Source organism: Zalophus californianus, chromosome 5 (genome assembly GCF_009762305.2).
Source record: "Zalophus californianus isolate mZalCal1 chromosome 5, mZalCal1.pri.v2, whole genome shotgun sequence".
Taxonomy (NCBI): Eukaryota; Metazoa; Chordata; class Mammalia; order Carnivora; family Otariidae; genus Zalophus; species Zalophus californianus.
This window is the reverse complement of record NC_045599.1, coordinates 50,670,375-50,682,585: the sequence shown is the minus strand read 5'-3', so window position 1 is coordinate 50,682,585 and position 12,211 is coordinate 50,670,375. Positions and strand designations below refer to the sequence as shown.

General features: G+C 39.4%; 1 protein-coding gene across 1 annotated transcript in view; it reads right to left on the bottom strand.

The window, feature by feature from the left end:
- The window catches only part of MAST4 (microtubule associated serine/threonine kinase family member 4), a 575,892-nt gene that overhangs the window by 249,832 nt on the left and 313,849 nt on the right, over window positions 1-12,211 (bottom strand). The window contains exon 4 of the mRNA XM_027604891.2: window positions 9,148-9,179. Coding sequence (XP_027460692.2) covers window positions 9,148-9,179 — 32 coding nt within the window. The remainder of the gene's footprint in view (window positions 1-9,147; window positions 9,180-12,211) is intronic.

Below are 12,211 nucleotides of genomic sequence, written 5' to 3'. Positions count from 1 at the left end.
AACTAATATTTTCTAGAAGAACAAGAACACTTTCCACATAAACTTCTACAAAATATGCAAATATTTCTTGAAAGATCTTATACTTCTAGAATAAAGGCATTTCAAAATATTTCCCTCAATACCATATGCATATTTGAATTTATTATGATTACAAATAAAAATTTTTTTTTTTTTTTTTGCTAGGTCAAATGGATGTCACCTATTTCCACATGCAAATAAAATTCACAGAATGTACTTAATGAAACTCTCCCCCCTCATTAGAGAACTCTCTGCATAGAATTTCCTTATGGTACTACTCACAAGTTACCTGGGTGGCGTATGAGGTGAAGCAGAGCCCAGAAGGCCATGGGAAGAGACATGTACAGTTGCTGGCACATTCTACGGTCTCATCTTATGTTCCACAACCTGAGCATGCAGAAGCCCTCCAACTCCTCTAAGGAGAGGGGACTCTATAGAACAACATGTGAGAAGTCCATGCACGTGTATTCAGATGAAAGAAAACGGCCCACCAGGATTGTCAGAGGGTGAGACCCCTACTGCAGAAAAACAAAGAGGGAACCCTCAAATAATCTCTCCCCAGCTGTTGAGGTTGGACAGTCAGATGCCACAAAGAGTAAAAGGGCAGGGAGCTGAATTCTCGGGAGTCAGAACAGCTGAGGAAACAGGAGAGATTCTAAGGAGAAACACCAAGACACACGTGTGATTTTGCAGCTGCCACCCACCTCTCCAAGGTCCCCCTCAGAGGGCCTGACTCACTACCACACCACAGGGTACCGAGGACAAGGCAGAACTCAGCCACTTCGCTCAGGTCACACTGGATGATGGACAGCACTTACTGCAGCTGGGACTGCCACACCACACCAGCTTGGCTCTCCCTAGTCTCCTGATCAGTCTGAGTAAATGGCGTTCCCTGGTAGTCCTGGGGTGTACCTCGAGGTTCTCCCTTTGGTTGCAGTTCTAAGTGCAAACACTCAAGAAGAGTTGGGGCTGAGCTTTCCAAAATGTTCCAAGAAACCAGAACAAGCATGATCAAGTCAAGCATATGGTGTGGTGTCTACTGTTTAACTGATCCACACCATGGACGTTGATGCTAAAAGTCCTGTCTTTCAGAACAAAGTACACCCACATCCTTGCTGATTATGTCTTTCCAACTCAAGTACACGCTTAAAAAGGAAAGGGTGCTTTCCAATCCCTGGAGGGTAGGAACCCTAAATTCTCGTCAGAGTTCACAGTCAAGGAACTAGCCTAAGCACAAGCAAATCTCAAATCCTTTGTGTTACTAGTTCCACACTTCTCAAATAAAGGTATGTCCAGTCAGATTTCCGTCCAGGTTTCTTCCAGGTATGACACTCTGACTAAAATTTTCTGTATGGACACAAATAATAGCCCACTTCATTTTCCTCAACACCTGTCTATCCCAAAACACAATTTCAAGAAGTGATCTGTATACTATGCTGAGAAAAAGGTTGGACAGGTCTAAAGTGGGAGCTTATTCTGGAAGAGGGGCTGCTGAGCACACAGAGTTCCCTCACAGCCTGATGACAAAGAGCCAGAACATGTATAGGGTCCATCCCTACAGCACACCTAGAAACCTCCTGTTACCAGGCTTGACCTTCATGGGATGCAAGGGAAAGATCTACCCAAGGTTATGGGGCCAAATGCCCTCTTTAAATCCACTGAAAAAGCTGGGAAATACCCCAGCTCCTCAGAAAATGCTCTGCAAATGATCTGGCTTTAAAGGAATTTTCCCAGCCTACTTTGCAGTCTTTGGTCTAACTCTAGAGAACAAAAATAAGAGATGGGGGAGGGGATGGCACAGGGAGGGCTTAACTCCTGGTACTTTTTATTTCACAGAACACGTACATAGTACTTAGAGTAGGCCACACACTGTTATAAACACTTTACAAATATTAGCTGATTTAATTCTCAAGACATTTCCCATTTTACAAATGAGGAAACAAAGACACCTAGAGATTCAGTGACTTTCTGAAGGTTGCAGCACTGGTTAAAAGGCAGAGATACGATTGAAACCCAGGCACTGTGGCTCCTCAGTCCACACTCTGAAATGCCTATTGAGTAACAGACCCGAAAAGGTGGCTTTTAGTGAGAAAGCAGAGGCAACCATCCGTGGGCCTCAGGGGGTCGCTGTACAAGCCTGTACAAGCCTTGCTGAAAAGGAGTGCTCACTCAGAAACTCCCCAAATTCCTGTTTGACTGTTTTGTTACAAAGTTATTCTAGTAAATGTGAAGTGGAGAACTTCCCCTCGGGCCTTAGGGGAATCCAGAAACCCGCTCTGCCACCACACATAGCCTGAAGCTCTAACAACACTTCTCAACTGTGGGTGGCATTTTAGGCTCACCTTGAGAACTGATGGAAGGTCCACCCCCAACATACCCCCTACCTCCCAATACACCCAGATTCTAATCTGCACTCCCAAGTGTGTTTAGAAATGTGCATGCATTTTGATAAACCTCCCTAGGGGACCTAACCCTTCTTGCCTTGGAGCAAAATTAAGGTCTTCCTACAATTTTCAAAGGTAAGAAGATCAATCCTACCTCGCTTCTCTCTGGCAGGTCTCCTCCCTACCCACTTCACAGAAGATGAGAGTAGGCATGATAAGGGACGCTGCAAATACATGCCAAATACCAAACTAGCTCTTCGATGAATATATAAATGCAAGTGACATTCTTTCACAGGCTGCAAGCCTCTCTTTACTCTCAGGATATATTACACCATTCTCTTTTGATATAAACATGCCACTTTAAATGCTAATTCAGATGCAACACTCAATTTTTCCTTCGTTTTGTTTCTGGGTTTCTAACATTCAAAATGACACTGGACTTCCATTCAGCTTTGACAAGAGATATTTTGAATTCTTGCTTCAATATTTATGGGTGTGGGAGGGAAGAAAGTACTAAAAAGGAAGCTAAATTTATTTTAAAACTCACCCAACTAACAAGTATGGTTTACATGGCCTTTGTTTGGCTTGAATTAAGCCCTTTTCCTCCGTTTCAGGAAATGTTGCCTTCACCTTGCTGAAAAACTCACAAAATCTAATTCAACTCGGTTGTAAAATGAAGGTGATTCCCTCTTTTCATTCTAGACTGAAACTACTCATTTTACTCAAACTACTTTTCTAAACAGTTTGCCAAGGCAGTATGCTCTAGACTGAAATACAACCAGCGGGAATAGGTCTTCTTTTAAAAAAACAGACATTTCTATACATGCCAAGTACATCAGCCCAAGCCTATTCAATTACACAAAGGGTCACTTCCTAGCTGGTTTAAAAACGAGAAATTCCAACCTAACCCAGTACCTTCAGTTCAGTATATCCACAGTGAGACAAGCCACGTTCTACATCCAGCAGGCCTAGAAGCTTCCAACAACATCAGGGGCCTCTGCCTCCGTAGTCCTGACCACCCTCTGCCAACACTCTCCCTCTACTGCTTACTCATCTTCTAACTGTTTCCTGCCCCGAGGGACAAACTTAGAAAGAAGTGAAGTCAGTCGGCCACCCATTCATACACTTATTAACTTACACGTGGGGCAAAACAGTTCTTGACAGCTGCTCCTCTAACTGGAAGCCTCGCGTTCCCGCCCACCCCAGCAGACGCATCCCAATAACCAACCGTCTACTGCTGTGCTAAACGCACCACGGTGATAAGCTGCCCAGAGCTATGCACAAGTCAATGAGACACCGAAGAGGAAACATCTCTGAGATCCAGCTGAATGGATTTCTAGTACGAGGCTGTCTGGCACTGTGGCAGATAGAGTTAAGATGCCTGTCTTCTTTGTAGATAGGGAGGCAGGCTTCCCAGCAGATCTGAGACGGCTGGACGCCAACAGAAAGCTAGCTACGTGTGTCGCGTCCAGCCGCGCTAGCCCCCAGCCACCTCCAGAACACGGAGAAAACAAAAGGAAAGCATGAATGGAGAGGGGACAAAACTCTAGAGAGGAACAATTACTGAATACCAGTACTGTTGCTAGATCAAGAAATTAAAATGAGCCAAGACTCCTAAGGTGTCTTTTAGGCATTTCAATACTCCCAATGATCGCTGGGCATGCAGAAGCACACTTTTTCAGGACCTCTGTGCACACCAGGAGCTGCTCCTGCTTGGGTTTCAGCTGCTGGGTGCCACTTTAAAACGTGGATAGCCAAAGAACTGGCCAAGTGTCAAGTCACTGTTTCTACTATAACAAAGCGACAACTGCATATCGTTTTATGAATTCTACACCAACCCGGCTCCATAAAACAGCACACTCAATGCTCATGATAAAAGACACAGAAGAAACGCTATTTAAGTAGCAAGGAGAATTTCCTTGCTAAGAATAGATAGTGCAGTTTCCTTCTCTGTGTAAAGAAATCTGAAAGATAACTAAAAAACAACACTGGAGGAGGAGAGGGAAAGGCCTCCAGCCCATTTCTGGCACCTCTCCTCAGGGAGTCCTATGAAAAAAGAGGCTCTCTCTCTCTCTGTCCCAGAGAAATGTTTATTTGGACAATTAACGAAACACAAAGGGGTCTTTTAAAAATAAAGTGTAGCTGCCAGGGCCACCCTGGGCTTGCTCCTCACCATGTATCAGCTCAATCTTGGGTTTTTACCCTTTTACCACTTTCACTGTCTGAAAACAAACACCTCCCAGAAAGTTTTTCCACCTGGAAATGTCATTTCAGAACCCGAGACCTAACGATGGCTAAAGACTAGATAAGGGACCAAAAACACTATGAGCACTTATATAAAATCGTTGTTATTAGGAAAATAAAAATAATGTCAAAGGAGCCCATGTATTCCACACCAAATTTAAACCAAGAAAGATCTGGCATGAGCCGACCAGCCACAGCATCACTGTTAGTCCTCAACACACTGTGACAGGAACTCAGAGCAAAAGCAGGATGGTTCACTCTGCTGGGAGGCTCACAGTCTGGCTGGGGGAGACAGACGTGTGGGTCAGCTCCCAATGCCCACACTCTGTACATGTCCGTGCTGAGCACCTTGTGGTAGATAAAGAATAGTCACTTTTCTTAAAAGGCTGAAAATTCAAGACAACAAATGTGGTTCTGCAGCTAAACGTCATAATGTCCCATTTTAGATATTCTCTCATGTGCCTCCGTTCCTCCACAAGTATCAGAATGTATTATGATGCTTTGGCCTTAACTAGTAAGGTACCTGCCACAGCAGATATTCCAACAACTACAAAACTGTACTCATTTAAGCCAATCTTCAAGTCACAAAAACAATAAAAGAGTAAAACAAAAATAAATACAGGTTTGGTATAGTCTTTCATTCGAAAGAGATAGTATATTTTTTTCCTTCAAATTATTGTTAAATCTCCATACATATCTGGATAAAACAGTCTGGAATCTTACCTTCATGTAATTACTGAGTATTTTAAATAAAATAGCTCAAGAATATCAAAATGGAGAGGGTATACTGTAAGCATCCATGTACCTACACATTAATCATATACACAGAGCCCCCTGGAGAGTCCTCTCGAATCCCATTTCTTTCATTTCCTCCACTAATAAGCTTTACTGTAAATGTGTTGCCCACGCATGTTTTTATATTTCTACTGCACATGTTTGTATTCACCAACAATAAAATGTCTTATTTTGCATATTTAAATTTTATCATGTAAACGCTTTCCTGTATATGCAATTTGCTTTTAGCTTTTGTTCTGGGTATTTTTGATAATTTTATGTGTTGCTACATATGCTCCAGTTCATTCATTCTACCTATGTAGTATTTCACTGTATGATTATATCATGATTTATTCAAAGGCTCTATAGTTTTTGACAGGTAGCAGAGAAGAGAAAGAGCAGAGAGTATCACAACTTTAGTTCCAAAGAGAAAGAGATGAAAGGTGCTGGCAAAATCTAGGATCAAGTCTCGGCATGTGGCTGCTCTTGCGAGGAGGAAGACAACGAAGCTGAAGTCCAGCTATCCAAGGAGTTAGAATGGAGACGACATCTGGGACTCTTGAGTTGATAAAGGACTACAAAAGCCTCTGGAAAACTGATCTGGAGTCACTTGGTTATTTAGTAACATCTTGCCTGGAAAGCAGTTCCCTTGATTTCTCTGTTGCCCTTTGCACCACAAAAAAAAAGGTCTCAATCATTGCCTTTGCAACCTTTTAAAACATATATGAAACAACACACATTTTAAGTGATTTCTTGAGAAAATGATCATATTTTACAAATTACTGAAGAACTGAATTATTTTCTGGACAGAAGAGAGTCTGCTTTTTTTATACTTTAAGATAGTAATAAAAAGAAAAACCTATTTTCTACAATCTTTTGTGAGAGCTTTAACTTTTACATGCATAAAACATGTTATCGTGATTCCAGACATAAAAATTATCTGTTAAGACAATACTGAATTTCTAAAAAAAATCTCATGGAGATTTTTTTTACTGCATGGAGCACTGGGTGCTATACGAAAACAATGAATCGTGGATCACTACATCAAAAACTAATGATGTATTGTATGGCAACTAACATAACATAATAAAATAAAATTTAAAAAAATAAAAATCTGATAAATCCCTAAGTGCTTGAATGATGACAATGCATCTTAAAAATATCATCCTTCAAGACATCAAAGTAGAAGCAGCAGATGCAACAAAAATCGGGCACCTTCTTCTAAGAGCACAGCCTTTCTGAAGACACACCCCCCCCCCGCCCTGACACATTCAATCACATCACTTTGTAACTACACACAACGAGGAATCCATCACCCTGTATAGCTGCTCACTGTTAACATGGAAAGAAGATTCAACAGAACAGCGGGATCAAATCCTCGATCTTTCTGGGAGAAGATACAGAAAGATCTGAAAACACTTATGCCGGAGGCATTTCACCAGCAAAATATAATGACGAAGTATTAACAGGTTTTAATAATCAGGTACAGTTATGTTGGCTAGCACGACTTGTGCCCTCTTCGTTAGATTTGTATTAAAATCACTCTAGCAATTATTTTTTCAAGTATTTTCTTTTTCTCCAAGCCATAAAACAACCCTGCATGAGGAAAGTAATTACCAACATTCTGTATGCGGGTCACTGAAAATGCTGAGTGGTGTTAAGTCCCAGAACATCTCTATCATACACCATTAATTCTTTTGAGAATATTTGTGTTTAATAAAAAATATAAATAATATAAATATAAAAAATACATCTTTATCCTTTGTTTTCACTTGAAATATTAATTTCCGCAGAAGTCACTAAAAAAGGAAAAGGTAGATTTATGTTGACATACATGCTTTGTCTTACTTCCATCATCTGGTTGATAGATCAATTGACTTTTATTAGGGACGAGATTTTAAAGGGCTTAAATGTAATTCTATGTTTCCCTTAGTAAGTTTTCAAAGTATGGGTGCCAAAGAAACTTATGCCATCATCCTTTTTATTCATGAAAGATTCTAAACTCCCAAGTCAAGAAATTTAAATATATCGTCTATTTCTCCCACTAGCCCACAGTTATCAGCTAACATTAACAGACTTATACAAGGAGATAGGAGATAAGGAGATACTACAAAAGGAGATGTGGCCCTTAAATAGACATGGGGACTCTAATTTGTAATTAACATTATCTTAATAAAAATTTACAGGAAATATACTAACTCAAAAACTGAAGAAAATGCAATCTATTATAAAGGCTAAAAGGAAGATTTGACTGAAATTATGAAGTTTTCAAATAAAGTACTGAAGACAGACCTAGGATACTTTAAGCATTAAATAAAGGTAAAATACAAGGGGAAAGAGATTTTTTTTTCTATTATGATATTTCATGTAGTTTTACTTCAGGTTTTCTTATTTCTTATTTTTCATCATGATTAGAAACACCAAAACATTTGGACTTTCCCAAGTCTAGGTGAGAGTCTTAATCATGATTCAGAAGGTGGCACGTTTTTAATTCTAAAGGCATTTCCTATGGCCAATTTTAGGCCATTAACATCTAGCACACAGGGATGTAAGCTGGAAGCCAGTGAAAATTTATCCAGATACCTTCTTCCAGAACAATGATCCCATATCCTCCAGGCAGCCTAAAGCTATAAAACATTAAGAACCAAAATAGATAGTATTGAAATGTTCATAGCAGATGAAGTTTTGGTTCTCAGATGCAAAGGCTGACATCATCCAAAAATTGGTCAACAAAATGAATACTATCTTCTAACAGTTACCATATACATTTCTAATACTCCAAGTTGAGATCTGCATCAACCTACCTTAAATATTATACTTATTCTTTAAAAAGGACATTGCCCCATCCACTCAATTATTCAACGTTGATACCAAATCCCAGTATTTCTAGACAAGCCCTTACATAGCACTAGTTGGTAACAAATCAACCCTAAACTTAGTGGAATGTTAAAGGCAATTAATTTCCTTCTGCAACTTGCTAATGGTAAAAAAAAAAAGCTATAATTTATGCAAATATATTATTAGCCTTCAAAACAAAAGGTTGAAACAAACTATAAAGAAATCAAGTTAAAAGAGGGCACATTCTGCATGGAGCACTGGGTGTTATGAACAAACAATGAATCATGGAACACTACACCAAAACAAATGATGTAATATATGGTGATTAACATAACAATAAAAAATTTAAAAAAAAAAGAAATCAAGTTAAGGTTCATAAATCGGCTATTTTAAAACAAGACCATGACATGAGTCAATGCAGTAAGATCTAGATCTAACAGAAAGTTTAGCTGACTTAAACTCTTCATCATCACGGCAAAAGTTTATCATTTACTTTGCATAAAATCCATAGCATAAAAAACAATCACAGATTTCCTGAACATATAGAACACCAATTCTTGACTCAGATCCATTTACACTATCTGCAGACCAAATAATGTTTTTGCTTGATTACCTAAGAAATTTTTTTTTTTTAATTAAGGTTGTCCCAGGAATAAGTAAGCATTTTGGCTTATAATGCCCATAAGGACAAAATCTGGAAACTTTCTTCAAGTTATCCTGAAATCATGAATATGTGACATTTATAAATAAATGCATAGTGTCTGTTTTCTCAATTCAGTTGATTATCATTAGTCCTCCATTTGTCTGAAAATCCTAACAAGTCAGAGAATAATCACATTACAAACTGTACAATATAGTAATAATAAGGAAACAAAATTAGGCTACTTACAAACTTCCTCTTCTGGGGAGACTCAGCTCCTTCTGCAAAAGAAAAACAAAACATATATATGAGAGGCCACATTAACCTTGGACTAGTAAGGCACTGAATGAGCAGATAGCCTATAATGTACCATTCTTCATTATGCTTGATTTAGCATTTTCCACAATGAAAAGATTTTAATGTCATGATTTTATGCTGGATCCCTTCATACATTGTTCTCTTTCCACGCTGTGTTTGCTGTGTTCAAAGTAAAAACATAGTTCATCTAAACTCCAAAACAGAAAAGACATTAATCCTCTCAAAGCAAGGACAATACAATACAAAGTTGACCTACACGGCCTTAAAATTGAGCATTGGGAAAACTGGAGGAACCAAAGGGCTTATCCAAAAAGGAAAGAGATAGGAGGAGCAGAAATTTTATAGGATTATAATTAAATGAAAGGTGAAATGAAAAAAAGCAGTTAAATCAGACTATTTACCCCCAACAGAAATAAACTAATGTAAGACACTGTGCATACCAAAGATTACACTTTATTATGGATTTTCTTCAATAAAGCAAAAGGTTTCCTTCTGGTTTTATTTCTTAACGTAAATGCAATTTATGACTTTGGTTACTTAAAAGTAGGTTAATGAATCTCTCAAAAGGTAACCAGACAGCAACAATTAATAGAGTGCTTTAAAGTCTTTAAAAGGGCGCTCTCACACTTATCACAAATTAAGATCACTATCCACCTAACTATAGGGGAGACTGTGAAAACAAACAAACAAAAAAGCCAACCAAACAAATAAACAAAAAGGGATACAGAAATATCTCCACCCATGAATGGGGATTTCAGAAGCCTGGGTACTCAGAAATGATTACTTGACAACAATAATTAAAGAATAGGAAGGCATGAGTCATCAGGCTATTTAAACTCAAAAAGAACACAGTATAAATTTGAAAGACTTGACTAAATTTAGTTTTTCATTCCCATAATTACCTTTTTTTCTTTTTTTCTTTTTTTGCCTTCCAGGAGCTTGAGCGTTATTTTTTGAAAGGTGTTTCCCCCTCAGCTTCAAATTCACCTTTCCTGTCCCGTTTTTATTGGATACTTAAATGTGTGTCACAGACAGTGGCTGCAGATCTTACTTCTAAACAGCACAATTAATTCCAGCACAGCTTGCAGGACTTGGCCTTGAAAGGAGCAGACCAAGGGGAGGATGCTGCTTTAAATATAACACACCTTACTTATTAACCGGCAAATATATTCTGATACAGTTATAATAATCACATCATTGTTTAATTACAAGAAGAAACAATGAACCATTTTAGAAGCAGGAGATCTTCCTTCTCTCCAGGGCCTCAGGGTTCAGGGATGGAATGCTGTATTTTTGTTTTGTTCCGCCTTTTTCTCTAATCCTTGATTATCTCCAAGAAATTACAGTGCTTGCTCAACGTGGATGCCTGACTGTGAAACATAAGTACACCTTCATTTACTAAAACCCCTAAGGACAAGAGAAAAGTCTCTGACCAAGACTGTTTTCCTTTGGAACTGAAATGTAAATAGAAAACCAATGAGCAATTCTCTGTATGTCTATCTTTGGTAATGACAAGCACTGAGAAATGTGTTTTTAGATTCACGTTAAAAAGAGAAAAGAAAGAGAACTCCCTGGAAGTAATCGTTCACCAGACTGTGTCTATTAGAAAGGAATTACGGAAGCCCGCTGCCCAGCAATGGCCTAGAGCTCGAGTAAGGAAACACTGTGGTCCTGTGAGTTGATCTGACAGCAGCGTAGCAAGAAAAGGAGGCACGGCTGATGGGTTATCATTAACAACAGAGTAAATCAGATGCTGTTTCAACTCCATATGCAAATAGATCACTCAGATGATATGAGAGGCAAAGAGCCAAATGAGTGATGTCCAAATAGTTCAATCAATCATATTCCCCAAATGACCCAACCATAAGCTGGCGGCTCCGCTCGGAGAAAAAAACTGCTGAAACAGCAAGATAAGGGAGAAAAACCAACTCTTTTTAATCAGAAGTCTTTGCGATAGGTCTAGCATGATGAGTTCTAAACAAGAAGAAAGGTTACAGTGCGTGACCTGGCGCTGCTTGCTCCACAGGACGGCAGCCGAGGCTCCAGGATGAGGAGCAGCGGACATTTAATCGGCCACTGTCAACTGACCTGAAGCTTCCACGCTAACCAAGCTGAAGGAGCTAATCCACCTGATGGTTTGAATGTCAGACCTGGGACTGGAAACTCAATTTGGTAGCAAATTGGAATCAGATGTGATGGTAATAAAGCGAGAGGAATGAATGTGCTGTGGCCAAGACCTTCTGAACAGTGGCTGCAAAAGGCGGCAGATACCAGGAGGACTAAACAATTGCAGACCAAGCAAGGGCTGGCTCAAGCGTGGGGACCACACGCTGATCAATGCGCACCCCTCAGAAGTCAACGAGCAGCATCAAGGCATTTACTGCCGAAGCCTCTGTGGTACATTGTGTATGTGTCTTCGTTTTATTTTCTTAATGTCAGGTGAAGGTCACTAACACATACTTAGATAATTAGATCAGACATATGGTATTGGTCCGAGTCATAAACCAAAGCTTCTGCTTAGTATATCTGGAACACACATTAATAATTTAGCATCAGGTAAGAATTAGGGGAGGGAAGAAGCATGGGGCAAAGAGAATAAAGGTCAGGAAGTATCAACCTGAACTAAACAATATGGAATTATTAACCATCACATGGTTAAAGACACTCTAAGAATACATTTAACAGCATTAAAATTTTTTTTTAAGATTTTATTTATTTATTTATTTGAGAGAGAGAGAGAGAGAGAGAGAGCACAAGTAGGCAGAGCGGCAGGCAGAGGGAGAGGGAGAAGCAGGCTCCTCACTGAGCAGGGAACCCGATGCGGGGCTCAATCCCAGAACCCTGGGATCATGACCTGAGCCGAAGGCAGATGCTTAACCGACTAAGCCACCCAGGCGCCCCAAGAACATTAAAAATTTTTAAATGGTTTTCATTGATACTGATTTCTCAGGGACTTCTAACATTTTTTTAGAATTGCTGTTTTTCATTACTTGCT